This window comes from Melozone crissalis, unplaced genomic scaffold, assembly GCF_028551555.1.
Source record: "Melozone crissalis strain CALT ecotype California unplaced genomic scaffold, PUWL_Pcris_2 ptg000023l_1, whole genome shotgun sequence".
Lineage (NCBI taxonomy): Eukaryota > Metazoa > Chordata > Aves > Passeriformes > Passerellidae > Melozone > Melozone crissalis.
In genome coordinates, this window is record NW_026535801.1 from 40,114,663 (window position 1) to 40,142,636 (window position 27,974).

Genomic DNA, 27,974 nt, shown 5'->3' on the forward strand with positions numbered 1-27,974 from the left:
ATGAGGAGATGCACTCACAAGCCCAGGAGGGACCCTGCTTTGAGCTACGGCCATCACTCAACTCCCACAGCTACTCTTCCATATCACCTAGGCCTTCCCTTGCAACAGTGCACATCCATAACTTGCAGGGACAGCTACAGGCGGACAGTGTGAACAAAAACTTTGCTGGACAACTGAAAGGCAGTGACAGCTAATGGATTTGTCGCCTCCATTTGGCTCAGTTGCAAACCCTGAGTTTAGGCGCCAGCACGTGGCATCCGTGTGAAAGTGTGTGCCACAAGGGCTACTGTGCACTCACATCACTGGCGATGTCCCGGGAAGCTTTGGCAGACTTGATGGGAATGGCATCTGCCCGCATGTCGTAGCCCTTCTTCTTCTCCTCCTCCATCGCCTGCTTGTACAGTTTCTGCAACAGACACCACCAGGCCCTCAGACAATGCTGCTGCCCAGCCACGGCAGCACCCAGGGACACACACTGCACCCCCAACAACCACTCACCTCGCTGAAGTTCACTTTGTTCTGCTGGGCCAGCAGGATCCCTGGGGTGTCCGGCATGATGTGGATGCTGGTTTTGTCCTTCTCCCAGGCTGAGATGTACGAGCGCTGGAAACAACAGGAAACAAGAGCACACAGGGTTAGGGAAACAAACTCAACGAGAACATCATCTCCACGAACCGAAGTGTCACTTTGCACTGACCCAGAAACTCAATCCCTTTCTCCAAACCTTTCTAAAGCTTCACCCTTTTCCACACTGTACCCCACTACTTCTCCAACCACAAAAAAAAGAGTTTTATCTCAAACAAGGAATACAAATCCCTGAGGCAAGAGGATGCAATATCGCCCCCTGAATAACCCAGGCCATGGAAGGACATAGAACAACACCCTGCAAAAGGAAGGTGCTCATTGCCTTCAAGATGCAAACACAAGGAAATCTCACTTGATCCATGATTTTGGAGTTGTGCTTTGCCAGCACCATGGGCATCGAGTCAGGAAGGCTGGTGAATTTGATGGTGTCTGGGTGCTGACGATACTTCTTGTCACTCAGGATCTCACTCGCTCTCTTGTTCTTCTCAACGTCCAGTGATCCAATTGGGGACCAGCCAATGCCCCTCAGCCACTGTAGGTCAGACTTGTACACGTTCTGAAAGGACAGGAGCGGAAAAAAACAGCTCAGCAGCCTCCTCACTCCAAGAAATGCCAACTCCTACCAATGGATGTTCTTCTGAATGGAGTACATTCCACTGGGTCAACCCATCAGCCACTCATTCAGTGTTTGGACCCATCTCCTAAGGCTCTCCCCTGCCCTCAGCATTTGTCTTTCCCAACTGCTGGTTCTCCATAAGAAAAAACTTTACTCCATTGCCATTTCCCTGCCACACAGACCCCTCCTTCAAAACTAGAACAGAACCCAGGATAGACAACCCAAGGCTGTGACACAGCCAGTAAAGAACAACTCACATCACTTTGCAGGTCATACACTGTCTTGGCATGGACAACATCATTCTGGTCTGGCAGGCACGTCCAGCGGTGCAGAGGGTGCCGGTAATCAGCATCACTGACCAGCTCCTGGCATTTCTTGGCCAACACCACTCCCAGCATGTCCACGGGGCTGCTGAACCTTGTCTTGGACTTCTCAAAGTCCTTCTTGTACTCCCTGTCACTCTGGATCTTGGCCACGTGCATTGACCACATCATCTTGGGGTCATCCTCGATGTTCCTGGCCCCAATGTGGTGGCCCAGCTGTTTTCTGTATGCGGTTTTGTATTTATACTAATTGAACACAGAAACAACAATTAACACTTCTTTCCAAGCTGCCATTTCAGTTTCTCTCTTGTTAATACAGTAGTTAATCATTTTGAATCTAACGTATTTTAACTTGCTTCTGTTTTTCCCCAAAGTTTTTCGCATTTGTTATAACATCCAGGAGATATTATGGGATTCTTCATGGTTATATACTATCATCTTTATATTGTATTTCATTTTTATTATATTTAATTATATCTAATTTTTATTATATTTATTTTTTATTGTACTTAATTTAATTAGTTTTACAGCATTAAGAATGATACAAGCTTTCAGGCGGGCAGCAACACAACGGTGTTAAAATTTTCATATCTCCTCCTTTTAAATCTAAACCATTTTTCTTCAAGATTATGTGTCCCCTCTGCATCCCACTCTGATTTTTCCTCTGCAGACCCACCTCGCTGGCTATGTCTCGGGATGCCTTGGCTGCCTGGAGGGGGATGGCATCAGGAGGGAGGTCGTAGCCTTTCTTCTTCAGCTCTTCATATCCTACCTTGTAACGTTTCTGTTAGAGAAAGATTCAAAGGAATTACTGCAGATAAAACTCTCTAGAGAGTTTTTCAATGCTACAACTTTCCACCTCTTACTATTGAAGAGAAAGCATGGGTTTCCAAACACAGTTTACTTAATTAAATCAAACTCCCTACCTTGTTATTAATGACAGGTATTTTGTACCCTTGGATATAAAATACTTTAAAATTTAAATGCTTTCTGATTACTTCATTGAAGATCAAAATTTTCCTTTAGCAAATACATTAATCTGAATTACTCCCAGAACTTTCTGTAGAGGTAATACAGCCCTGTGATTCTCTATACCCAGTTTCAAATGCAAACTTACATCACTTGTGTTAATCAAGTTTGATTTAGCCAACAAAATTTCAGGAGTATCAGGCATGATGTGAACCTTAGTCTTGTCTTTGTTCCAAGCTTCCCTGTAGAGTATCTGAAAGAGACACAAAAAAACCCCTGGTCTGATCCAAGATTCACCTGCACAGCAGTAATTTCAGTTCACCTTTTCTCTAAATTAGCAAAGAAAAGATATACTAAGAATTAGGGATGTAAACAAAATAAGATGTTAAAATCAAATAATACAATGACTTCTTACTGAAATACAACCTTTTTTCTTCTTTACATCCATGTAATGCCATGGAAACAGCATTAAAACAATATATCTACCTACTGCTTACTAAAGGTCTTATTTGCAGTTATAGTGAGTAAATTATCAGCACTCAAGATCTTCATCTTCTGAACAAGGCACAAAGAGCAGTGAGGCCCTGACTATAAACACCTGCTATCTGGATATTTTAAGAGCATGTTCTGAACCAGAGATTCTTTTTAAAATATATATTAACGTATTCATTTATTGAATCCCACGTTCTGTCTCTAGAGGCAACTCACATCACTCCTATTTTTGGCATTAGATTTTGCCAAAACAACATCCATGGCATCTGGGATACTTGTGAACTTAATCGTGTCTGGGTGCTGCCTGTACTTCTTGTCACTCAGTATTTCAGAAGCTTTCTTGTTCTTTTCAGCTTCCAGAGATCCCAAAGGACTCCATCCAATGCCTCTGAGCCACTGCAGATCTGACTTATACAGGTTCTGTTAAGGGAGAAAATCAAAACCATAGCAGATTATTTCACTGTTCATTGATTAAACCCTATGAAAAGTCTAACTGGCAGTTTAGCTCCAATCTGATCTATACTGATATCCAAAGCAAGTCATCAAAGATGCTTTCCAATCAGCAGTAATTATTTTACATGGAAATAGGTGAATTAAACCCCAAGGGAGCTTACATCACTCTGCAGCTCGTTGACCCTCCTTGCCTCGGTGACATCGACCTGGTCTGGCAGACAAGTCCAGCGGTGCAGTATGTGTTTGTAGTCCACATCACTGACCAGCTCCTGACACTTCTTGGCCAGAAGGAAGCCCAGCATATCCACAGGCATATTAAACTTGGTCTTCCACTTTTCAAAGTCTTTCTTGTACTCCCTCTCACTCTGCATTTTAGCTACTTGCATGGACCACAACATCTTGGGGTCATCCTGCAGGCTGCGGAACCCGATGTGATGTCCCTGCTGCTTGCGGTATCCTTCTTTGTACTTGAACTGCAACGGCAAAGGTGGCACCACTCAAACCACAGGGACAAACATGTAAGTGACAAAACACCAATGTATTCCCTCATCTTAATGTTCCTCATGAAATTACCCCTGGAAGTGTCCAAGGCCAGGTTGGGTGAGGCTTGGAGCAACCTGAGATAGCGGAGTGTGGCCCTGCCCACAGAAAGGGTGGAAATGAATAATCCTTAACAACCCTTCCAACCCAAACCACTTTGTGATTCTATAAATAAGCAATTTGTTATGGGCTCTCATGTGAAGTTTTAGCAGCCCCTTGACTAATGTGCATGACTTGGTGTCAGTGAATGCTCTCCCTGGGAAAGAAAGAGTCCTTGCAAAGGGAGAGAGCATGGCAATAGGAATGTTCTCCTGTGCCATCTGACTCAGAACTCCCTAATACTGACACACTGAAATATTTTGATGAATAACATCATCAACAATGAAAAATTATGAAATACAAAGATACTTAAGCACAGGAAACATTTCCCAATGATTAATAAAATTTCTTCTTTATTATATAAAGAATTAATAAATTCCCTATGCCTAAAAATAAAACAAGGAGTCGTATTTGTACCAAGTTATGGTAACAGCAGTCCGTGTGTCACCACATCTGTTTCAGAGTTGTAATGAGGATTTCTTTGGATAGGCACTGGGCTCAGCTAACTGGACCAAATTTACTGCTGCTCTGAAAATGAAGCAGCCAAAAGAGCAGAAAACTCCCCCCTTTTTATGACCAGCCACGTCATGAATGGACCAAACTTTGGACTTGTTAAGATGCCATTAACCCTTGTTAAACTGGACAAAAACAGCTCAGGAAGGAGTTTTGTCAGTAATGTTGGTTTTGACTCAAAGCCACACCCTAGCAGAGAAGTATATCTCAATTTACTGTGACTGTGTAGGTTATAATCACCAGGTCAGTGCATGTCACATTGAGTTAAAATGCTGCTTACATCACTTGCAATGTCCCTTGAAGCTTTGGCAGCTTTCACTGACATGGCTTCAGGTGTGAGGTCATAGCCTTTCTTTATCATTTCCTCCCAGCCAAGCTTGTAGAGTTTCTAAAATTGAAAACAATATTAATAAAAATCAGTAATATGTATGTCACCTGCTATTTAGATACACTAATGATCCAAACTCTGGTCACCTCACAGGCTTCAGTTATGAGAGAAGGGCTGCTAGAATAGAAATTGAGAAATGGGAAACCAATAAACAAGAAATGATGGTCTTCCAAAGCTTAGGAGAGGGACTAAATAGTTTTTCACTATTCAGCAGGCTCCTACTATAGCTTATCTTGATTTGAAACATATCTGGAAATTTGAAACATATACATCTGAGATAACTGAACACTTTTTGATTGCCTTAGCAAAATTTTAATAAGGTTTTCATTAAGTCATTTAACAGTAAAGTCAGTTTGTGCACAATTAATTTTAAGCGCGGTATTTTAAGTAAGGCATTCTTAAATCAAAGATTTGCCTCTGAGCAATGATGCAAAGCAAAACCTGAGTGTTTCCTACTGGCACAATTGTTACTTTCTCCTATCTAAAAGCTGAGAGAAAAGCTGGAATCACTGCATCTACTTTTTCCCATAGGTTAGGTTAAAAATATACACAATTAACTTGTAATTTTACAGTAAGGAATTTTTAACATGACTCAAGTCTATGCAAAGCGTAGAATATGGACTATATACTCACAGACTTCAAAAGCAGGACTTATATTTTCCACACATTATAATGCAATTTAGTCTGTTAGTTTGCTAGCCTGAAGTTGGTACCTATTTAACCCTGAAAATATTACCTGAAATATTAAATATTACACAAAATTCTCGCCTGTGTTCTTAAATCTTCAGTAGGTGTTCATTTAAAATGTTGATAAGATGTATCCAAATACTCTACCTGGCTGTAGTTTGTCTTGTTCTGTTTGGCTTGTAGAATATCTGGTGTGTCTGGCATCACATGGACCTGAGTTTTATCCTTCTCCCAGGCTTCGGTATAAGCATGCTATGGACAGAAAGTTACATCAGATGTGTTAATATAAATGACAAAATATGGTTCTTCCAGGGTTTTCACCTTTCCATTTGGATATGGATGAGTAAAAAGGCGAAGGTGCTGCCGCAGATTTATTTTACGAATAAATGATCTAATTCAAAATCAGGTGAATTTTTGTCCAGTCTTGCTTCTAATGAAACCAAACTATCAAGATTTTCAGGACCAGTCATTTCTATGCAAGAATGGGATGAATAGAGGTTGGAGAAAAATGAGAAAAGATTTCTTTAAGCAAAGCTGTTTCATTGAGAAAAAAGATGAAAAAAGAGGAACCTGAGACAGTTGTTTTTCCCAGGGGAACACTGCCACTTAAAGGTGTGACACAGATTTACAGACTGGTTATTGGAATGGATGAGATGTGAATGCCTGCCTGGCTTTCCCCCTAAATACTCACTTTGTTCATGATATTTGCATTCTGCTTGGCAAGGACCAGGTCCATGGCATCGTTCTGTTTGGTGAAGCGGAACATGCTGGGGTGCTGGCGGTACTTCCGATCGCTCGCAATCTCCGTGGCTTTCTTCGATTTCTCCACATCCAGAGAACCAATGGGACTCCAACCAATCCCCCTGAACCACTCCTTGTAATCCTGCTTGTACTCATTCTGCCAAACAGGACACAAAAGCAAAGTTGACAATGTACAAATAGCTCATACAAAATAAACCAGTTCTTTCCGAAACACTGCCGTGATGGAAAAACAAAAGCCACAAAAAGAAGACAGCTCATAAAAAATAATCCTGTCCTTTCCAAACTGCAGCCACGATGTGAAAACAAAAGTCACAAGTAGAAAACTTACATCGCTTTGGATCTGATTCATGTTTCTGTACAGCTCCAGACTCATTGCATCTGGCAGGAGCATGTACTGGTGGATCAGGCGTTTGTAGTTGGTGTTGGTGACACGGTCCTGGGCCTCCTTGGCTGCCACCACGCTGAGGGCATCAGAAGGTGTCTGGTAATGAGTCTTGCTCGCCTCATAGGCCTTCTTGTACTCCCTGTCCGACTGCATCTTGGCCACTTGCATGCAATGGACAAGCTTGGGATCATCCTGGAGGCTGCGGAAGCCGACGAGTTTCCCTTTGTCTTTTTCATACCCTATTTTGTATTTATACTGGAAGAGAACAGAAACAGAGACTTTGATTCATTTAGATTTGAAATTAAGGAAAAAAATTCTTCCTTATGAGGGTGCTGAGGCCCTGGCCCAGGGTGCCCAGAGAAGCTGTGGCTGCCCCTGGATCCCTGGAAGTGTCCCAGGCCAGTTGTTGCACCCTGGGATAGTGGAAGCTGTCCTTGCCCACATTTTCTCCCAAGAACTTACATCACTGGCAATATCCCTGGAAGCTTTGGCAGCTTTGACAGGAATAGCATCAGCCCTGAGATCATATCCTTTTTTCCTGGTTTCTTCAAATGAAGATCTGTACATTTTCTGCAAAAGGAAAAAGAAATATCTTTTCAAAAAGCAAAAATTTACGTGTTTTCCACATGCACAAGTATTGGTGAAAAGTTACATCTATGAAGATGTCATCTTAAAAAATAAAAAAATATAAAAATGTCTATTTCTGCCCACATTGCAGATGTGCATGATTACAAGCAATACTTTATTTAGCATATACAAATTTAACAAGTGTTTACCAAAACCTGTCTATAATGTCATCTTTTACCAAAAATACAGGTGCTACCTACATTTTGAACCTTGTACAAAATTTTGTGCATGGAGAAATAAAATAATCAATAATAAAATAATAAATACAGTTACAAACATGAACAATACTCAAAGTTGACAGTATTTTGTTAGCAACTGTTAAATTTTAATGGTCTACATGAACACCTCATAACCTGACTATAAACATGGCTTTTTCTTGGCAATTCTGGGTATCTAACTTTGGGAAAGGAAGCAGGGAAAAGGAAAATTACTACAGGTTAGCAAGGTGAGACTTCTGCATGCTCTCATCTCACTTATTCCTAATCAAAAAATAAGAGAAAGGTCACAGCCCTACAAACAATACTCACTTCACTTAAATTGAATGCATTTGCTTTTGCTAAAACAATCTGTGGAATATCTGGTGTGATGTGAATTTTCTTTTTGTCTTCTTCCCAGGCTTGTTTGTACTTGTGCTGGAAGGATAAAAATAAATTAGAGACCTCAACATCTGTTGTTATTATTAAATAAAACAATTTAAAATACTATTTTCCACTTGAAATCCAAACTGCCTTGACAATGATGTGTTACTGCCACCAGAGCAACATTTGTCTTTTTATTTTAGCACTTAAAACACATTAATTAGCTACAAAATAAAATCATGTTTTTTAAAGTTCAGCATACAATAGGGTTGACTATTAAATCAGATGTAGATTGTTGCCCACTTCTGAAATGAATTCTGAGGAGCACTTTCTTACCTCATCCATGATTTTGGCATTATTTAAAGCCAAGACCATGTTCATGGAATCCATAGGAACAGAGTACTTCAACTTGTCTGGATGCTGACGATATTTCTTCTCACTCACAATTTCCATGGCTTTTTTGTTCTTCTCAGCTTCCAGGGAGCCCAGTGGGAGCCACCCAACACCCTTCATAGTTTCATCATACTCTGCTTTGTATTGATTCTGCAGGCAGAAAGTAGATGAAAAACAAAATAAAGCATAAAATAGTTCATAAATTTGGAAGTAGAAAATAAAATGTATTATAGAAAAGTGAAGCTTTTCCTGTCTTGGTCTGCACATAACTATTGCTCCTGAAGAGCCTGATGGAGTAAATATTCATAAAATTGTTTATTTCTAAGTTCAAATTCATTAATGAAATATTTCAGAGTCTAGGAAAAGTAAAACTGCAGTAATTGTTGAAAAATTTGTATAATTTACTACATTTTTGAAGACACCTGGCCTAATTACACTAAAAAAATAATACTATTTATCTTACAGTGTTTTTTCATAAACTAAGCATCTTTCTACACAATGCAGAGGCTGAAGAACCTCTTACTTACATCACTTTGTAACTGCATCATGTTTTTGGCCAGTTCAATGCTCATAGCATCCGGCAGGACGTTGTAGGTGTGGATTAAGTTCTTGTAGTTTGCATTTGTAGCCACTTCCTGAGCTTTCTTGGCTGCCACCACACTGACCATGTCAACTGGAGTGTGGAAGTTAGTCTTGGCCTTCTCATAACCCTTTTTGTACTCCCTGTCAGATTGCATCTTGGCCACCTGCATGAAGTGCACCAGCTTGGGGTCGTCCTCCAGGCTGCGGAAGCCGATGTGCTTCCCTTTGGCCTTCTCGTAGGCCAGCTTGTATTTATACTGAGAGAGGAAAGAGAAAGAACAGTAAAAAACTCAATTAAAAAATGCAATATTAAGTTCTGCTTTATCACTGAAAAAACAGATCACAAGATCTCAGTAATTTACTTTAAATAAAGTCGTGGAATGGTATCACACGACCAGACTCACATCGCTGGCGATGTCCCTGGAGCTCTTGGCTGCTTTTATTGGAATTGCATCTGGCTGCAAGTCATAACCCTTCTTCTTGTCCTCCTCCCATCCAGCTTTGTAAAGTTTCTAAGTTCAGATGTGAAAGAGAACAGGTGTCATGAAGGCAGAACTCTGAAGTTAAGCATTTTCAAACAAGGCATTAAAATGGCAGCGAGGCACTGGAGGCCCACGGTGAGCACAGCAACTCACATCACTCATGGTCATCTGGTTCACTTTGCACTGCAGGATTTCTGGGGTGTCTGGCATCACATGAATGCTGGTCTTCTCTTTGTTCCACTTATCTGTGTACAGCCTCTGCAATTACAAAGGAATTGTCAGCACTGAAAAGGTACTGAACTCATAAAATAAGAGTTTGCTTTTGTTCTGCTCGTTTGCAATAAATAATATTTCCCAGAAATATTATTAGCACCAGAAATAGCCTTCACAGAGCTGCTGAGGAGCAACGTTATCTTCCTCCTTTCTTTAGTATTATAAGAAATTTGCAAAGTGTGTTTTGATAACTAACAAATATTGAAACTGGAAGTTTCCAATCTCTGTTCTTCCCTGCGTTAATGGAAAGCAGAATTTATTTTCACAGACATTCTTTCCATGGAAAACAAAGAATAAGGATCAGTGGTGTCCTGAATAACTAGAGACAAGTGTAAAGAATTCCACTTTCCAGGACATTTGTACAAAACTGACAGAATTCCAGTTTTCTGCACTTCACTTATTGTGAATACATCCTACAGAAAAAGGATTGTCAAAGCACTATAAATCTGGAGAAGAATTTTTTAATCTTTAGAAACAGAAAATGAAACTCCCTTAATTATGAGCATTGAGAGGCTCACCACGATCTCTCAGTGCCCAGTCTTAAACAAGGAACTATCACACCCATTGGAAATTTTAATAATTCCAGTGGGAATGCACCTTGTCCCACAGCTTTACAGGACAAAGACCCAAACTTTGGGTGAATCCAACCACTTCCCACCTTGTTCATGGTCTTGGCATTTTGCTTTGCCAGCACTTGTTCCATGGCATCCATGGGGATGGAGAACTTGAGCTGGTCGGGATGCTGGCGGTATTTCTTCTCACTGAGAATCTCCGTGGCTTTCTTGGCCTTTTCTACATCCAGTGACTGAATTGGGACCCAGCCAACTCCTCTCAGCCAGTTATTGAAGTCAGATTTGTACAGATTCTTTTCAAAAATAAACAAGAAAAACACAGTGAGGCAAGAAAAATTAGTGTCTCTACAGAGACTAATATGGCACTAATATGCCAAATATGGAGAGATATAAAAAAAGTGATTACTTGCTAGGTAAGTTTCCTAGAACTTAATAGCTGCACATAATTCTGATAATGTTTGGAAAATAAATGGCTCCAGACCAGTCACTTACATCCCAACCTACTGTTAATACAATGTAATATAATATATATTGGATTATATAAACTAATTGTTTAGCCTTAAAACATTAATGATGTCACACAGTCATGACAAGAATTAAAAATGGAGCTGACTCTTGATGACATACATCACTCTGAAGCTGCATCACATTTTTGGAGAGCTCCAGGTTCACAGCATCAGGCAGGAGGGTGTAATGGTGAATTGGCTGCTTGTAGCCAGTGTTTGTCACCACTTCCTGGGCTTTCTTGGCAGCTGTCACACTGAACATATCCAGAGGAGCGTGATATTTGGTCTTGGTGACTTCATAATCCTTCTTGTATTCCCGATCCGACTGGATTTTGGCCACGTTCATGTAGTGCACAAGTTTGGGATCATCCTGCAGGCTCTGGTACCCGACCTGTTTGCCTTTGTCTTTCTCATAGGATTCCTTGTATTTGTACTAGAGACAAAGGAAAAACAGCTTTACCCACTTGGGAAAGAGAAAACACACTCTGGGTGTGTTTAGAACACTGAGTTTCAAAGTATTAATGCTGCAGTTTGTTCTGGAACCTCCTAAATGGTTTTTACAACAGCACAGGATTACTAAGGTGAAAAATGAAGAGGATTATTGCATTTTTCAGCTTGTCTTGACACCTGGTACAAATCTCAACCTGCACCTGCAGCTACAAGCTCTCCCTCACCATTGTCATTGATGTAGGCTTGCAACTCCCAGGGACATTCAGCTTTTAATTAGGACTGTGATAATAATAAATTACTGAACAATCACCAAACAATCCAACATCTCAATATTCAACTGGGGATGTTCAAGAGAGGAATGAAGAGTCACTTGCTAAAGCAAGAGTACAGGTCTCCAGCACAGGTAAATAATAACAAATAATGAAATGCAGGAGGGGTGTGTGTTCCACTGGATGTAAATCCTACTTACATCACTTGCAATATTCCGAGAAGCTTTAGCAGCAATAATTGGAATGGCATCTGGTTTCAGATCATAGCCTTTGGCAAGGGTTTTCTTCCAGTCTGCTTTGTAGTTAGCCTTGGAGGGAAAAAAGAGAAGAGTTTGCAGTGTCAGGAATAGCAGCTCTAAGAAAGAGTTTAAGTCCATGCTCTTATTACAGGAGATTTTATTACAGAATTAAACTACCCAGTTTTGTCCATGTAATCTCAAGGAAAAAATGTTAACCTGTACACAAACTACAGTTCTATTAAAATAAATAAATCTACTACAAAGATAATCATGAATGCCACAAGCATTCTTACTCTTTTCATTTAGAACAACTCTATCAGTGGCATTTTTGGCCTTTCTTATGCAAAACCCTTTTTCATTTGACTGAACCTTTAGAAATTTTTCCTGTTAGCTTCAAACTCAGCCTTTGTGCTCTAAAGGAACTGGAGAAAACAGCCTGGCTGGATTTTTTTATCAGTCTGGCCAGACTGTTAAAATTCTAAGGCTGTTAAGGGAGATGTCCATTTTTATCTCATTCCTGGAAAGCTGATAATGCCACCAAAAAAATTAACATCACAAAGGCAATAAAAGTGATACCATCAGTGGAGAGCTTCATGGTGTTGCAATTCAAAATGTACTCACATCACTGATGTTGTAGGCATTGACTCTAGCCTGGATGAACTGGGGCACATCAGGAGGGAGGTGGTACTTGTGAATAATTTCTTCCCCTTTAGATTTATACAAAATCTGCAAAGAAAAATAAAGGAAGATATTTAGCAGCCTAATTTATAGACTCTGAATTAAAAAACTATTTTAAAAAATCTGTTTTCCAGGTGATGTTCTGCTGGAATAAAAATGTGAATACACACAGCCACATACACAATTATTTCAGGAGTGCTCTTAAAGCTGGAGGATGAAGTGAAGGTGGGCACAGGGCAGAAATTGGGAATGTCAGAGTGTTTCCAAAGTTCACTTACATCACTCAGCTGTTTGCTGTTGATCTCTGCTTGTTTCTGTACTGGAGAGTCAGTCACTGAAGTGAATTTGGTTTGATCAGGATGCTTTTTGTAGGTGTACTGAAAGAAGAGAAAAAAATGTTTGTAGAAAATGCATATGAATTATTTTCCAAGTGTTGATAAAATAAATAAAATAATTAATAAATTAAGTTCTTTTAAAATATTAATTTGAAAAAATATTGATTTAAGTAGGTGAATGCTTGAGGCTCATTCTTCATTTTGGTACTGCTGCTTTCATTTTATGGGTTTACTTGTTATAAAAAGGATTGTGCTATATCTGCTTTGATCACTAGATGTCACAAAAGGCCCTAAAATAGAGATGAAGATTTTTATTTTTTTTTTAATCACATATGGCAATGAGGCCAAACTCAGAATCATTGATGCTACCAGGGATCACTCAGTTAATTTTTCTGTGGTGAACAACTGCTGCCCTGTACTCACATCTTTACATTGCTCCAACTTCTTGATTGCTTCATACTCTTGAGTTATGGTCTGAGGGAAGTAGCACTTTGTCTTTTCCTCCTCATAATCTGCTTTGTAATTTTTCTAGGAACAAGAACAACATTCAGTAAGGAACCACAAGTGAGCTTTGTCTGAACTTTGCCAGAGTGACGGGGGAAACAGAACGATTGCCACACTTACATCACTTTTCATAGCTTCAACCTTCATGCAGTGGATTTGATGTGGGTCCTCAAAGCTGCCCAAGTAGTGCCCCAAAATATTCTTCTGATATGCATCTTTATATTTAACCTGCCAAAATAAGCATGAGTTGAGAGGCAAAAGGAACCAAGAGGGCCAGTACTGAAGGATAAGCCCCAAGTGGAATACCTACATCACTAAAGTTCTTCAGAGCAGCATCAGTCTGGAACTTGGGTGTCTCACAGTAATTCATCTTGTTTCCTCTGGACTGTTCATAGGCTTCTTTGTATAATTTCTGCAAATCAAATAATACCAGGTCACACAGAAGATTTCACTGCAAGTCACCCCCACCATGTTAAAAATGACAAGAGTAAAACAGAGAAACGGTTCCAAAGAAAAGCTTTCTCACAGGACTGAGAAACAGATGGCACTGTTTTCCCAATGGTTTTTAAAAATAACTTTTTTAGGTTTGTAAGGGAAGACAGAAAGGTCTGGCTAATGGTTTTTGGACTTCTGACACTGAGAAATGTTCAGTCTCTTCTCATACAAATAAAAGAGTAATTGAGAAGACCATTACAGTGAATAACCAAAATATAATATAAAAATAGTATATAAAAGCACCACTTATATTACCATTATTAGTTGAAATTCATTAAAACAGTAAGGAAAGAACTGTCCTCTTGTGATTCATTATCCACAAGGATCTAAATGAACTATCCACTAATTAGCCATCCATGTGCCACTGCTGTTGCTACACCCATCTGTGGAGAATTCATTCTTTACCTGAATTATCTATTCTATACAAATATGGGTCTACAAAACTAAAAATACTACAAAGGAGAAGCCTTGTGAAGAAATGGTGAATGTGGTTTCTGGTACATGACTAAAAATGATGTAGCTGCACATTGATAATACTCACATCACTCAGAATATTTGCTGCAGTTTTTAATTGCTTCAGCAATGGGTTCTCTGTAGCAGGGAGCACATTATAATCTGCAACGGCTTTCTTCTTTTCATAGTCTGCTCTGTATTTGAACTTGAAAGAATAAAAATAAAAAATGAGGTTTTAAAACTCAGTATTGAAAGCCAAATGCTCACCAACCTGTGTGATAGCCCAGAGCAGCTGTGGCTGCCCCATCCCTGGAACTGTCCCAGGCCAGGTTGGATGGGACTTGGAGCAGCCTGGGACAGTGGGAGTTGTCCCTGCCCATGCCAGGGGTGGCTCTGGATGGTCTTTAAGGTCCCTTCCCACCCAAACCATCCTGTGATATGAATCCATTCTATGATATAATCTTCAACTTTCCATGAAAAATGCCCCTGTTATTTCACTTATGGTGGCCAAGGACCATGAGAGGTCTTGCCAAAACATGTCAGCACAAACTTGTGTGAGTTCAGAACTGTTCCCAGGCTGAGCAGGTGGCACTCAGCTCCCTCACCTTGCTGACGTTTTCTGAAGCTCGTTTGTTGGCTTCGTATTCTGGAGTTTCAGTCTGCATGAAGTAGATTTGGTCTTTCATGTTTTCAAAGTCTTCTTGGTATTTCCTCTGTTAGGAACAGAGACAGACAGAAACCAACACATTAATTACATTTAATTGTAAATTAGACACCTACAACAGGGATTATTTAGGAAATAAGCAATGCCACAAATGGAGCCTCAGTATTTTCCAAATGATCATAAACAGGGATAAAGCTGTTGAAGATTTTCTGCAGGATTCACTCACCATACTTAGATTTTCTGCATTCATTTTTGCAACGGCCACGTCATAGCACGGAGTTTGACTCCACTTGCCTTTGATTTTGTTTTTATAGTCCTCATGGTAAATAACCTATAAGGAAACAAAACAATAAAATTGAATTTCCAAGACACAGCTCCATTTTCACCTGACAGATTCATTTTCCAAAGCTGTCTTTTTAAAGCTGCTTCATATCTGATGCCTGCCTTATAACTACTTTAGCAGGTATGGTAAAAAACACCTTAAATATGATTTGGCCAAATCATTCCAGTGTTATTTCCCTTAGTACCTCCCCTGACCTAAAAAGGATAAATAAATCATCTCCACCGTATTCCTTTAGTTCTGTTTTCTCCCTGGTCACATAATATCAGGATATTGCCCATTAAGTCAGAATTTACTGGGATTCCTGCTGGAACTGGTTATAAGCAAACCCTTTTAATTACCTCGTATTTGTGTTTTCCATTATTTATCCAAGCTCATAGAAATCAAGTATTAAAAGTTTAAAGAGTTTTTCTAACAACAAAATACCCGCTTGAGTTTTTACTCAGTGCTCCAGGGGCATTTTCAGCCACAAGTGCATTATTTTCCATAAAATATAAAACTCCTCCAATGCTTTTTTAACATTGCTGAAGAACATATATGCCAAAAATAACCTTTAAAAAAATCTATATTTTATCATTTTGGAGATACCTACTAAGCTTATTGTTCTATTAATTTCAAAGAATTACGGTATTGATCTTTTTTTTTTTACATGTTATAAAATTTTCTTGATGACAATTTACTTTTAAGCTAGGGAAATAGAAGATTAGAGAAATTTTCTCTAAATTAATTATTTTACCTTACAAAGAGGTTCAGTGTAATTTTTTTAATGGTTTCTCCACCATGAGTAAATACTGCAATTCTCTAATTTTAAAATGTAGATAATTTTCAATATACCATATAATAAATTTAAAAAAAATAATAAAGTCTGAATGAAATTAAAACCTGACATCTGCATTACAAGATTATGCGACTTGGTCCCAATTTCTCCAGCAAAAATTGATCTTCCTGTGTGTTTTTCCTTTTCCTTAGGTCTCTTTTTGCCTCTCTCTCTGCAGGAGTGGGGTTTGGGCAGAGGTTCTACTCACATCACTCAGCTGCCGTGACACCTTCTTGGCTTGTTCCACATCAGGGGGGTCTGGCAGAGAGGTGAATTTTGATTTCCTTTCATCGTGCCCCTTTTTGTAGACAATCTGAAAGGATGGAAGAAACAAACATTTATTTGAGGATCACAGCATTGAACTGTGCTACCACCACATTAATAAAAGGAGTTCTGCCCACAGCCCCTGCAGCAGGAATTCTTTAATCTGTGTGTTACCAGGGAACTTCTGAACCTCTGCAAAATTCTCTGAAATCTTCATGTGAGAGCTGCCATCCCCTGTTGAGTTCTGTGTATCTAAATATCAGCAAATCCCAGTCCCACCAATCCCTGACTTTTCTTATCACTGTTTTAGAGGCACATTTGCACACCCACAAGAGTGAACTGGACTTAGAGACAACCCTGAGAGTTTCTGCATTTGGGGAATTACTCAAGGTCTTCTTGCTGTTTTAACAAATTATTTCATTCATTCCTTACCCAGCATCAAATTGCCAGTGGATTTATACTCCAATATGCTCTACTTTGTATTCTAGTATCAAGTACACATTTTTCTAAGAAGTATCATTACTATCAGAGCTCACTTAACACACTTTTATTTTCTGTTCCACTGTGAAGCTTTTATATGTAATCAAAGTCCATAGCAAGTCCCAGGTTACACCATAACCCAGCAGCCTTTGGTACCCACATGCAAATCCCTGCTTTGATACTCACATCACTCAGAGTCTTCTGAGCCTGTGCCACCCTTCTGAGCTCTGGACTGTCATTGTAGGGATAAAACAATGTTTTGTCTGCATCCCAGTCTTCAGTATAGAGTTTCTACAAGAAAAATGCCAGAATGCTCATTATTAATTAATTTCTGGCTTTGAAAGCTCATTTTACTTCAGCTGCTTAGATCTGTGGTTAGCTTTTCCTACCTTGCTGAACATTGCTGTGTTTTTTATTGCGTTCACAAGCTCTGGAGCATCAGGGGGAAGCAGGTACTTGTCCTTATTCTCCTCCCAGTTCTGTTTATATAATACCTGGAAGGAAAGATCAGCAAGTTGGTCACTCTATCATTAATTCTGAATATTTATTACTGGATAAACTGCCTGCTTTAAAGTTTGGGGTTTTTTTCAAAATCAAAGTCTCAGAGCACTAACATCTGAAGAGAGCAACTGGAAATATTTAACATTATATTTATATTTGCCTTACCAACTTCTCTGCTATCCCTCCTGTGCTTCTAAACTGTTGCATAAGTGTTGCGTTGTCACCCTGAGCTCAAAACTTTGTTCTTGTCAGTAACCTCAGGATCCAGCAGTGTTGGAAAGTCAGCAGTCACTCACCTTGCTCACTTGCTGTGACACTTTCTTTGCGTGTTCTATATCCATGGCCTTTTCATCCACGTGGCAAATGGTTCTGGCAACTCCCCCAGCCATGCGGTATTTAACCTGGAGCACAACAAAACTCACTGATTCCACAGCAAAACTGACTCTGATTTTTTTTAAAAGAACCCAGAATAATTACATTTTCACCCTTCATATAAACACCCAGAACCTGGATGAACCTAGAAATGCAGTTGTCACCCACCTCACTGAGCTGGTCCTGCACTTTCTTGATCCTCCGGATTTCTGGGGTATCGACTGTGGAAGCATATGGCTTTCCTTTTTCTTTTCTGAATTTTTCCTTGTACTTGTTCTGGAAGAAAATAATGATAAAAAATAATTAAGACATATCCCTAAGCTCTGGCAGAACTGTATTAGCAATTACTGCCATATTTATCTGGTTAGGACAGGAATTTGGGACAGATTATTCAATAATATAAAGTAAAGTTATTCAACTACATTTGCACTTCGGCTTATTTTAGCCAACTGAGTTTATTCCATCTGACACAACAGGAAAAAAATCTGTCTCTAACTTGGATCACATCTAATTTACTATATTCTCCCCATGAGCTTAGTATTGATAAACCCAGATATTTGCAATATAACTATCAAACAACCCCTGTAAAACATTTTTAAAGCTGGTGTTTCTCAAGAAATAAGAGACATGGGACAACCTACCTCACTGAATAAGTCCTTCATTTTATTGCTGTGTTCCAGGTAAGGTGTCAGAAACTTGGATGGGTCCACTTTTGTCCGGATTGTTTTCTTCCTGATGGGAGGAGCTGCATCCTCCACAGAGGGCTGGGTGTGCTCAGCTGTGTACGTGGTGGTTGTGGTGGTCTCAGGGACTGAGTACTCTGTGCTGATGGTCTCAGTGATCTCTGTGACCACCTGGAGATCCAAAAAATTCAAATATCACTTGTTTTATAGCTGTAAAAGTTTGTTACCTTGAGTGTTTTTCACTGCCCTGAGCTGGGTGTGCTCTGCTGTGTAGGTGGTGGTTGTGGCGGCCTCAAGGCCTGAGTATCATCTGTGCTGATGGTCTCAGTCACCACCACCTGGAGATTTAAAGAATTAAATAATCACTTGTTTTATAGCTGTAAAAGTTCATTAGGATAAGAGTTTTCACTGCCCTGAGCTGGGTGTGCTCAGCTGAGTATGTGGTCTCAAGGCCTGAGTAGTCTGTGCTGATGGTCTCAGTGACCACCTGGAGATTTAAAAAATTTAATAACACTTGTTTTATAGCTGCAAAAGTTCACTAGGATGAGTGTTTTTCACCCCCCTGAGATGGTGAAAGGGTGCTCTGCTCTCATTCAGATCCACAAGGAGACAGAAAATCAGGGATGGAAAATCCTCCACTTTTCCTACTGGGATTACCACTGTGCTCTCCATATATCACCCACCCTAAAAAAAACCCACAAGGAATGAACTCCCTGGCTGGTTCCTGCATCAAACTCATGGAATTATTCTCCAGAGGGTCTGGGAGAGTGGGGCTCCAGCTGCCTCTGCTCTACATAATTGAATTTCCAATCACTTTAAATGTTTTATACACTTTCTTATCAGCATAGTCATGCTGCAAGCAGTAATTTTAATACTAAGATTCTAATGAAAAGCATCTAAAAATAATTACCATAACTAAAAAAGGTTCTCCAAAACCACCCAAATAAGTGTCACGTTTTATTTTGTATCAATTAGCTTTATAAAAAATTGCTTTTATAAAGGAATTAATGAAGGTCAGAGTTCTGAGTTATTTGCATCAATGAGACAGAGCTGAAAATGCACCAAGAATTAATAACTTCTGTTTCTGCAGAAGCCCATGCCATAAAGAATATTCATGATAACACAGTAGAGAGTTGGGTTATAGCTGTTTCAGAGGTAGAATTTCAAATTATGGCAATCACTTCTTGGTGACCCAAATATTTGTTACCAGTGACATGATGAAAAATCTGCAAAAGTGTAATTTTTCAGTGAAATTACACAGGGTGAAGGGAACAGAACTGATACATGTAAACTGATCTTAGATCATCACACAGCAGGGACTTAAAGCAAAAATAAAGCATTAAGCAGCACCTGTTCACTGATATTTGTGTGTTTAATGTGAAAAATTAAACCTCAGGATACAAAAGGCTGCTAATTCAGTGTTTCATGTTAATTACATGCATTTATGTGCCACATGCAGCATGACAGGGACCTTTACCTCGTGTGGCTCACCCTCCTCAATAACTGTCTCCTCAATGTAGTACTTTGAAAAAAAAAGAGAAAAAAACATCATTGTTAGGCCAGATCAGCAAACTGTAGCTTCTGTGAAGCTGTTTTAAAACACATTTCTGGAGAAATAGGATTTTAGTTCACAGCTGCTTATGGAGTCATTCGGTAACTCTGAATATCTGTTCAAATTTTGCATTAATGATTGGATTTTTATTCCATACATTCCCCAACTAATAATCAACCAAATAATCAATGAAAGATTGTTATCTAATTTTACCCACAAGAGGGAAGACATTGATGACCACATTAAAAGAATCAGCATTTAAACCCCAGGATTTTCCTGGTTTTTATTTGGTGACACTCATGACTGTTGTCCTCAGGGCTGCTCCTACAAGGACACAAATAATTTCTGGCTGCCAGTTAAACTTTGTTGCTGATCACAACTCTGAGCCTGCTGATTTTCCACCCGTTTTACTTCCCATTATCCCCTCATAATTTATAATTTCATAAATTTGGGGATAAAACCACAACGGGAGGTGTCCCTAAAGCAGACCAGGTACACAACCTCCTCCGGTCTCCCCTTGTCCAGCAGCTGTGGACTCATTATAAAAATTAATGAGGTTCATCAGCCATAGATTGCTCTTGATAACTTCTACACATGACCTTCATGTGTTTAAAAATAGCTTCTGAAGGGATTTGATCCACAGCCTTCCCAAAGAACAAAGTGAGGTTGACCAGCCTGTAGGTCCCTGGATCTTCCTTGTTGCCTTTCTTGAAGACCAAATCCAGGTGAACATTGCCCATGGATGTAGGAATGGAGTTTGTAATGTTTTAAATATTTATGTTTCTGCCAAGTTTTCTGCTCCTGCTTCCACCTTCAGTATATCTATTTTTTTGTGTCGTTTTCCTCAGTCAGGAGCTCTGTGTTCCTCCACTCCACTCTCCTGCTGTTTGATTTCTGCACTTTGGGCTGAGCTGTGTGCTCAGGGAAAATCATGCTGGAGGATCACCCAACCACCCTGGCTGCCTTTGCTGTTTCCCATGGGATTTTCCCCGAGCAGCCCCAGTTCTGCTCTTCCAAACTCTGGGATAATTCCATTTATTTTGCTCACTGCTCCCTGTATCTTCAGCTCCATCGTCCCATGGTCACTGCAGCCCTTGACCTTTGTATTTTCCACCAGTTCTACCTTGTTTGGGAGCACCACATCCAGTGGAGCATCTTTTCCAGCCCAGGAAAGGATTCAAAAGAACTGGGAAAGGATCTGGAGCCCCAGGAACACCTGAGGGAGTTGGGAATGGGCTCAGCCCGGCGAAAAGGAGGCTCAGAGGGACCCCTCTGGCTCTGCACAACTCCTGACAGGAGGTGCAGCCAGATCGGGCTTTGCTGCCAGGGAATAATCGGCAGGACAATGGGAAACAGCGCCAGTTTGTGCCAGAGGAGGTTTTTGTTGAAAAAGTTTAAAAAAATTTATTTCCCGGCCGCCACTTCCCGGCCGCGGCCGCACGGTGGCGCCGTCCCTCACAAATGGCGGCCGCGCTGAGGGAACCGCCGGGGCCTGCGCCTCCCGCACCTGCCCCGCTCAGAAATGACGGAAAAAAGCTTTTAAAAACATTGCTGAAGGAACAACACCCGCTGTCTGCGGGGTGTGCTTCAACTACACTGAGAGAAAATGGAAAAATGCAGGGTTTATGCTGGAAAGTCTCCTCCAAGCAGTAATTGCGCGGGGTCGCTCGCCACAGCTGCGGGAACGGAAATCCCTTTGAACCTAAAAAAATTGTCATTAAAATTTAAGCCCCCTTTTGAGAGCTTTTCCTCAAAGTTAGTTCAAGGGACAGCCGTACTTCCCAAGAGGTGACATATTGGGCTGTTCTGAGGTGATTTCCATGTTGGACCCACGTTTGACAACACCTGCCACAAACCTCCCACAAAACATTCCTCAAACATTCTACAAAACCTTTCACAACCTTTCTACAAAACCTTTCACAAACTTCCTACAAAATCTTCCACAAAAAATCCTTCCACAAACTTTCTACAAAATCCTCTGCAAGATCTTCCACAAGCTTTCCACAAAATGTTCCACAAGACCCCCTGTGAAACCTTCCACAAACTTTCTCCAAAACCTTCCAAAAAACCTCAAGTAACTTGGCAGCAAATGTTTGTAGCACTCACTGTGGATTTTTGCACATCCCAAGACAGCTACAACATCAAGTAATATCTCGTAATTCCAGAAAGTTAAAAAATAGCATTTTAAAATGGTTGGCAATGCCTCAGCTACTCAATATTCAACAATCAACAATCACCTTCTCTTTCAGAAGGTGAATTTCTGATATGTTTAAATTCTTGGATTGATGCAGGAATTAAGAAAATTCTAGAAAGGCTTAAAATGGTACCAGATGCTGTTGTTCGTGTTTTATTTAGCATCTCACCACGAGTATCCCAAGGGAAGTGACTGAAGCAGTGTCTCCTCAGCCCAAGGGATGTGGTTACAGCAAGGTGGTCATTGAAAATTAAAAAGAAAGGATGCAATGGGGCTTTGTGAACAAAAAGACCAAAATACCATAACTCCTGCTGGAATAAATAAACAATGAGAGCAAATAAATATCCGTTACAAAGAGCACACAATGCACAGGAAACATAAAGGCGATTACAAGTAACGTGGGAATAAGGAATTTAATGAAGGGCTGGTGTCATTGTAGCTAGGTTGTAAAATGACTTTAAAATCGACTTTATGAGTGCTGACACTTATTTTGCAAAATGCATTTAACTACTCAGATGGGCAAATCAATTGGCTTCACTTCATTCACCATTTGAAATATATAAAGCTGGCAGTGCCCTCACACCACCTGAAATCTATAGTCCACTAAACACAGTGTGGTGGCAATGAGTTGTAGGATGTTTACATTTATACCCTTCTTCTTTTCCTCAAACACGGAGTGATTTTTACAAGACATTGTATATTTCATAACACAAGTTAATTTCAGAGTAGTAGCAATGCCACAAGTAAGAGCACACTGTTAATTTCGTGTACTCTTTCAATAACAGAGTCGTTCCTGTGGTCCCAGCTGTAGGTTGCCCAGTTCCTGGGGAATTTTTTATTGTTTCCTGAGCTTAAATGACCTATTGGCAAATTAATGGAGATAGAATAATGGAATCACAGAATGCCCTGGGTTGGAAGGGACCTTAAAGATCCTCTATTCCACCCTCTGCCACGGTCAGGGACAGCTTCCACTATCCCAGATTGCTCCAGCCTGGCCTTGGACATTTCCAGGGATTCAGAGGCAGCCACAGCTTCTCTGGGTACCCTGTGCCAGGGCCTGCCCACCTTCACAGGGAAGGATTTCTTCCTGATACCTAATTTAAATCTACCCTCTGTCAGTTTAAAATCCTCCCCCTTGTCCTGTCACCTAAGCCTGACTCCATCTCTGCAACGTCTCAGGCTAAATTGGTTTGTGGTGGCACAAAGGTGCTGCATTTCTGCAGAGGCAGGGCTAGAAAGGAGCTTCCAAAGCCAACTTCACCCATGGATTGGGTGACAGAGGGCAAGCCAGCAGGGAAGAGAGCTGGCCCAGTGCATCTATAATTACACAGGGAGTAATCAGAAAACCTTGCACTGTGAGTGTGGGATGGTTCCAGTCCTTATTTAAACTGAGCAACTATGACAGGAACCAGGAGACTTTGCTCCTCTGAGAGCAACTGTTGTTGTTGTTGTTATTTTAGTGATGAAACCATTTTCTAATCATCCCTAATCTTCAGAGAGCAAACAGCAACCTCTGCTCCTGAGCAGCATCTCAGTACGGTGATTAATGCATTCAGTCACAAGGCAGGAACAAACATTTCTGCTCTCACATTTTCTTCTTACCTCCACAACTTCCTCGTATTCTTCTTCCTCCATTCTGAGGGTTTGCTTCTGTCTCTCCCCCACTCACTGGTCACACAGCAGGTGAAAATGTGAATAAACAGTATTAGCCCATGACTGAAAGCACCATAAGAAGGTACAAGTCAAGCTCATAAAACTCTTGGGGTCATGGTTAGTAACTAGTCAGACCCTAAATAAAGTTGGAATCTGGCATTACTTGGACTGTTATGGAAAACCATTGGATTAAGTTTCAAACATACTGATATAAATTACAATTCTGGACAAATACCTCATTCCAGTTATAACACCAACTCTGGATCAAATGAAAGTAAAATAAAAGCGATAAACAAAATAAAAGAGACAAAGAAGAGATCTCTTGAAACATGATGCGATATTTTCATTACAACAGAATTATTTGAAGCATTTTTCTTCTCTCTGTGACTATTCTACACAATTTCATTATATCATTCAAGCTCCTGTTTGAGTGGGAGATTTACATTCTACTAATTTCATTCATAAGAAAGAGCATAATGTAGAAAAATATTGTAAATATTTTTTTCAGTGACCTTAGGTTAATGAGGCAATTTCTGTCTTCCCTGCATCAGCCTACAGAGATGCTCTGGGGTTGGGTTTTTTTTAAGCTCTTGTGGGTTTTTTCTCTCTGTTTCTTCAGACCTGAAAAAGATGAAAACCCATAGAGTTGGCTGAAGTATAAAGCACAGATTAGTGTCAGACCCTTTGAACTAATTAATTACCACACTGATTTCGCTGTGAGGCAAAGCTACAATTTTCCACCAGAGTCTGCAGCCCTGTTTCTAATGTTGGGAGGGGATGAGGCTTTGGAACAGCTGCTCCTGAGTCCAGGGATATTTGCCGTGTAAGCTAATCCTGCCAACTGACGGGGCACTTGGGTTGAGCTGGCTAAACTGCAATTCCTTCTGAGGCAAGGGAAGTCAAGTCATGCAGGTTAAATATAGGAACACAGAATACTGGCCCTTTTTAGTCCCAACAGGCTGAGAAAAATGGCCAAAAATCAATTGGGAAAACCGTGTTGTATTCCATTAAAATAAGTTAAGAGTAACTCAAATAACGAGGGACAAGTCATGTGAAGAGTAGGCAGAGGAGTATGAATAAACTCAAGAATGGGGTTTGCATATAAACACAACCTCTTCAACCTGTCACTGTTACGGCCTCCAGCCACACTTCCAAACCCCATTCCAGGTCTTTTCCTCCTCCTCCAACCCACAGCCAGTTACTCAGACAGAAAACCTGACTTCCATGGGCAAAGCACAGCAAGTATTCCCAGAAAACAACAGAATGGGGAAACAGCTCAAGATCCTCTTCTAAGGAAAAGAAGTGAAATGCATTTAAAATGTCCTTACCAGCGACATCCAGTAAATATCCTTTGGAGCAAAGGCTCTCCAGTCTTCCCTCCTGAGCAGCACTGGGTGAGAGCGAGGGGCTTTGGTGGCTCCTGGTGACGTGCGTGGCCCACGCAGCCAATCTGGCTCCTGCCCGCTCGAGTTTCAGCCCTAAATATACCCGGTGACCCCGAGGGAGGGCACCTGTTCTCAGCTGCAGCATCAGGGACAGCGAGCTGGGCACCTCCGTGCTCCTCAGGAAACACAGAACACACCAGAGCTGGGCTGGAGCTCGGTGAGGTGCAGCCCAGGCAAACCCAAGGGACTGCTCCAATGGAATAAAACGTAATTAGCAGAGTTGATAATAACATTGAATTTCAGTTGGTGGAGGCAATTTCATTCCTGTGATGTGCCTGAATAAATACCATCCAAATTCAAGAATCTCTGTGCTTGAGGAGTCCACACTGCAAACCAAACTTTAGTCAAAACACATCTTTAATTTCACCCCGTAAGGACGCCTGAAGTGCTTTTTCACCTTGATGCAAATGTTTTTATCACTTATGAAATGTTTCACAGCTGATCACGCAGACCCAGGAACAGTGAAAAGCGACATTTGCAGGGAAGGAACCCAACAAAGAGCCAACATCCCTGGTGAAGGAAGTCCAAGAAGAGTTGATAAACAGATTAGGTGACAGGAGAGCAACCCTGGTATTTTGGAAGGTCAGGAATGCCGTGATGTATGGAGCAGAAACAGGGTGATGATAACAGACGTGACTTCTTAGGGGGTGACTCGGCTGACAAATAGAGTTGACTTTGGTTCTTCAAGGAGGTGCATTCAAAAGCCAATATCAACAATGATCCCTTTCCATGTGCTAGATCACATTATTCAATAAATGGTTCTCAGGAGCCCTTGAGAGACATCGTTTTCTTTAACTCTTTCCAGCAGTTCATATTTATATCCAGATGAAATATCATATCTCATTCACTTCTGCCAAGTATTTTAGACTCTGCCCGGAGCTGCAGACCCCTCCCTGTCTCCTTTGGCCAAGCCATTTTCAATTACTCTGCATTTTGCTTTACTAGGCAGCCCTTCCCCTTTTAATCTGATTTCTGTTTATTTAACTTTCTTAACCTCTTTTGGAATTGTCTAGAAATTAGCACAGCATGTTGTTGGAGCCTCTGGAGAGCAACTCAACGTAACCTGCTGCTCTCTGCTCCTGATCCTCCATGTGTGCACTCCAGAAATAACTCACAGGCCCCTTCTCCTCCCAAGAGCTGCTTCTCAATAGACTGGATGGCAAACATAACATCTTCATCATCAATAACAAACCTTAATGGAGTGAGGGGCCAGCTTTCCTTATTGAACACGTAACTCATTATTGTCATTCCTGCTCAATCCTGGAAGTTCCTACAAAGGATTTCTTCCTCAGTGGTCCTGTGCAAGCTCTGTGCTACTGGAACACACCTTCAGATTTAACACTGCTGTTTGACATCTTGCTCAGAAAGACCCTAAACAAGGCTGAAATTGCACGCAGGACAGCAGCACCACTTTTTCTGCCACTGAAATGCAGATGTCTTTAGCGTGGCACATCTTCAGCAGCACAGCTCAGGGCTGGAGAAAAGCATGGAATAACTCGTGGAAATTACAGAAGGGGGCTGAGAACAAAAGAATTATTGGTGAAATGAAAAGTTAGGCTGAATGTAGGATTTTTTGTTCTGCCATCAGAGCAGGAAGAGGGGAGGAGGGTGCTCTTGAGTCACTTGAGAAAATATTTCAATTCCTGCATTTTGGGGCTTTGCTCCTTCAGTTCCAAATCTCAAGGAACAGCTGTGAGGAAACTGTGGCCATTGTGTGGGCAAGGAGAATCCCGGGATCCCTGAGGCTGGAAAAGCCCTCTCAGCCCACAGAGTCCCAGCTGTGCCCATCCCCACCTTGCCACCAGCCCAAGCTCTGAGTGCCACCTCCAGAATTCCTGGGACACCTCCAGGGATGGGCACTGCAAACCTCCCTGTTCCTAACATGTGTGAGGTAAAGGGAATACCAATGGTTAATATTTTAATATTCCTTTTTTCTTTTAAATTGCTTTATTGTGAAAATTTGTCTGACACTGATTTCTGATGGAATAGTCACAAAACCATAGAATCACTAATGCTGGAAAAGACCTCAAGATCATCAAGCCCAGCTTTTGACTTGGTTGTGTAAATACTTGACTTTCTGGGGGACAAATATTTCAAAAGCATTACCTGAGCCCTAGGTGGGGCCTGGCAGCTCTGCCCCAGGTTAACACCCCAGGCCGGATTTACCCATGGCACTTAAATGAGCACATGCTCAGCAGTTCTGAGCTGAAGACAGCAAGCTGCAAAAGTACTTGGGCAGAAAAAGAGGTTGTTTTGCACTTCAGTCACAAAGATTAACGCAAAAAATATTTTCTTTACTTAACATATTTAAATATTGAGTTCAGTCAGTCCTGCTTATCCAACAGGAGCCACTCAGGGCATGATGGATAAATGTCCTGACATCCCAGGTGCTATATTTAACCTCCTGACATATCTGGGCTTAACAAGCACTGTATCATTGGAAAGGGACATTTAAATACATATTTATGCCACCATGTCTGTTTTTAACCTACCACCAGTGAGTTCCTTCTCATTCTTTTCACCATTCCCCACAGCAAGGCTCCTCTGCCCCAGCACCTTTTGGTTTAATGCATGGAAATACTGTGGAGAGAATTTTACCAAAAAAAAAAAAAAAGGAAATTAAGGGTTTGGTTGGACAAATGCAAAGGATTGTCTCCAAATTAAATACACATCTATTTCTCCAACCCCTCAATTTTTACAGCTGGCCAGTATTTTTCTTCTGGATGAAGCCAGGCTGGGAGCACAGGCCTTGTCAGAGATT

At 40.8% G+C, this 27,974-nt stretch overlaps 1 protein-coding gene across 1 annotated transcript in view; it reads right to left on the reverse strand.

Moving 5' to 3' along the window:
- Positions 1-23,750, reverse strand: part of NEB (nebulin) — a 97,147-nt gene extending 73,397 nt beyond the window's left edge. The window contains exons 1-37 of the mRNA XM_054277607.1: positions 23,718-23,750; positions 19,847-19,891; positions 18,328-18,540; positions 17,855-17,962; positions 17,611-17,715; positions 17,203-17,307; positions 17,000-17,104; positions 16,278-16,382; positions 15,139-15,243; positions 14,854-14,961; positions 14,337-14,453; positions 13,611-13,712; positions 13,421-13,528; positions 13,220-13,324; positions 12,740-12,838; positions 12,405-12,509; positions 11,745-11,852; positions 10,947-11,258; positions 10,406-10,612; positions 9,628-9,732; positions 9,397-9,504; positions 8,938-9,249; positions 8,354-8,560; positions 7,967-8,071; positions 7,275-7,382; positions 6,756-7,067; positions 6,357-6,563; positions 5,813-5,917; positions 4,871-4,978; positions 3,600-3,911; positions 3,202-3,405; positions 2,642-2,746; positions 2,201-2,308; positions 1,459-1,770; positions 938-1,141; positions 499-603; positions 299-406 (exon numbers count right to left, since the gene is read on the reverse strand). Of these exons, the coding sequence (XP_054133582.1) occupies positions 299-406; positions 499-603; positions 938-1,141; positions 1,459-1,770; positions 2,201-2,308; positions 2,642-2,746; positions 3,202-3,405; positions 3,600-3,911; positions 4,871-4,978; positions 5,813-5,917; positions 6,357-6,563; positions 6,756-7,067; positions 7,275-7,382; positions 7,967-8,071; positions 8,354-8,560; positions 8,938-9,249; positions 9,397-9,504; positions 9,628-9,732; positions 10,406-10,612; positions 10,947-11,258; positions 11,745-11,852; positions 12,405-12,509; positions 12,740-12,838; positions 13,220-13,324; positions 13,421-13,528; positions 13,611-13,712; positions 14,337-14,453; positions 14,854-14,961; positions 15,139-15,243; positions 16,278-16,382; positions 17,000-17,104; positions 17,203-17,307; positions 17,611-17,715; positions 17,855-17,962; positions 18,328-18,540; positions 19,847-19,891; positions 23,718-23,750 (5,430 nt within the window). The remainder of the gene's footprint in view (positions 1-298; positions 407-498; positions 604-937; positions 1,142-1,458; positions 1,771-2,200; positions 2,309-2,641; positions 2,747-3,201; positions 3,406-3,599; positions 3,912-4,870; positions 4,979-5,812; positions 5,918-6,356; positions 6,564-6,755; positions 7,068-7,274; positions 7,383-7,966; positions 8,072-8,353; positions 8,561-8,937; positions 9,250-9,396; positions 9,505-9,627; positions 9,733-10,405; positions 10,613-10,946; positions 11,259-11,744; positions 11,853-12,404; positions 12,510-12,739; positions 12,839-13,219; positions 13,325-13,420; positions 13,529-13,610; positions 13,713-14,336; positions 14,454-14,853; positions 14,962-15,138; positions 15,244-16,277; positions 16,383-16,999; positions 17,105-17,202; positions 17,308-17,610; positions 17,716-17,854; positions 17,963-18,327; positions 18,541-19,846; positions 19,892-23,717) is intronic.
- Positions 23,751-27,974: the final 4,224 nt, after the last annotated feature.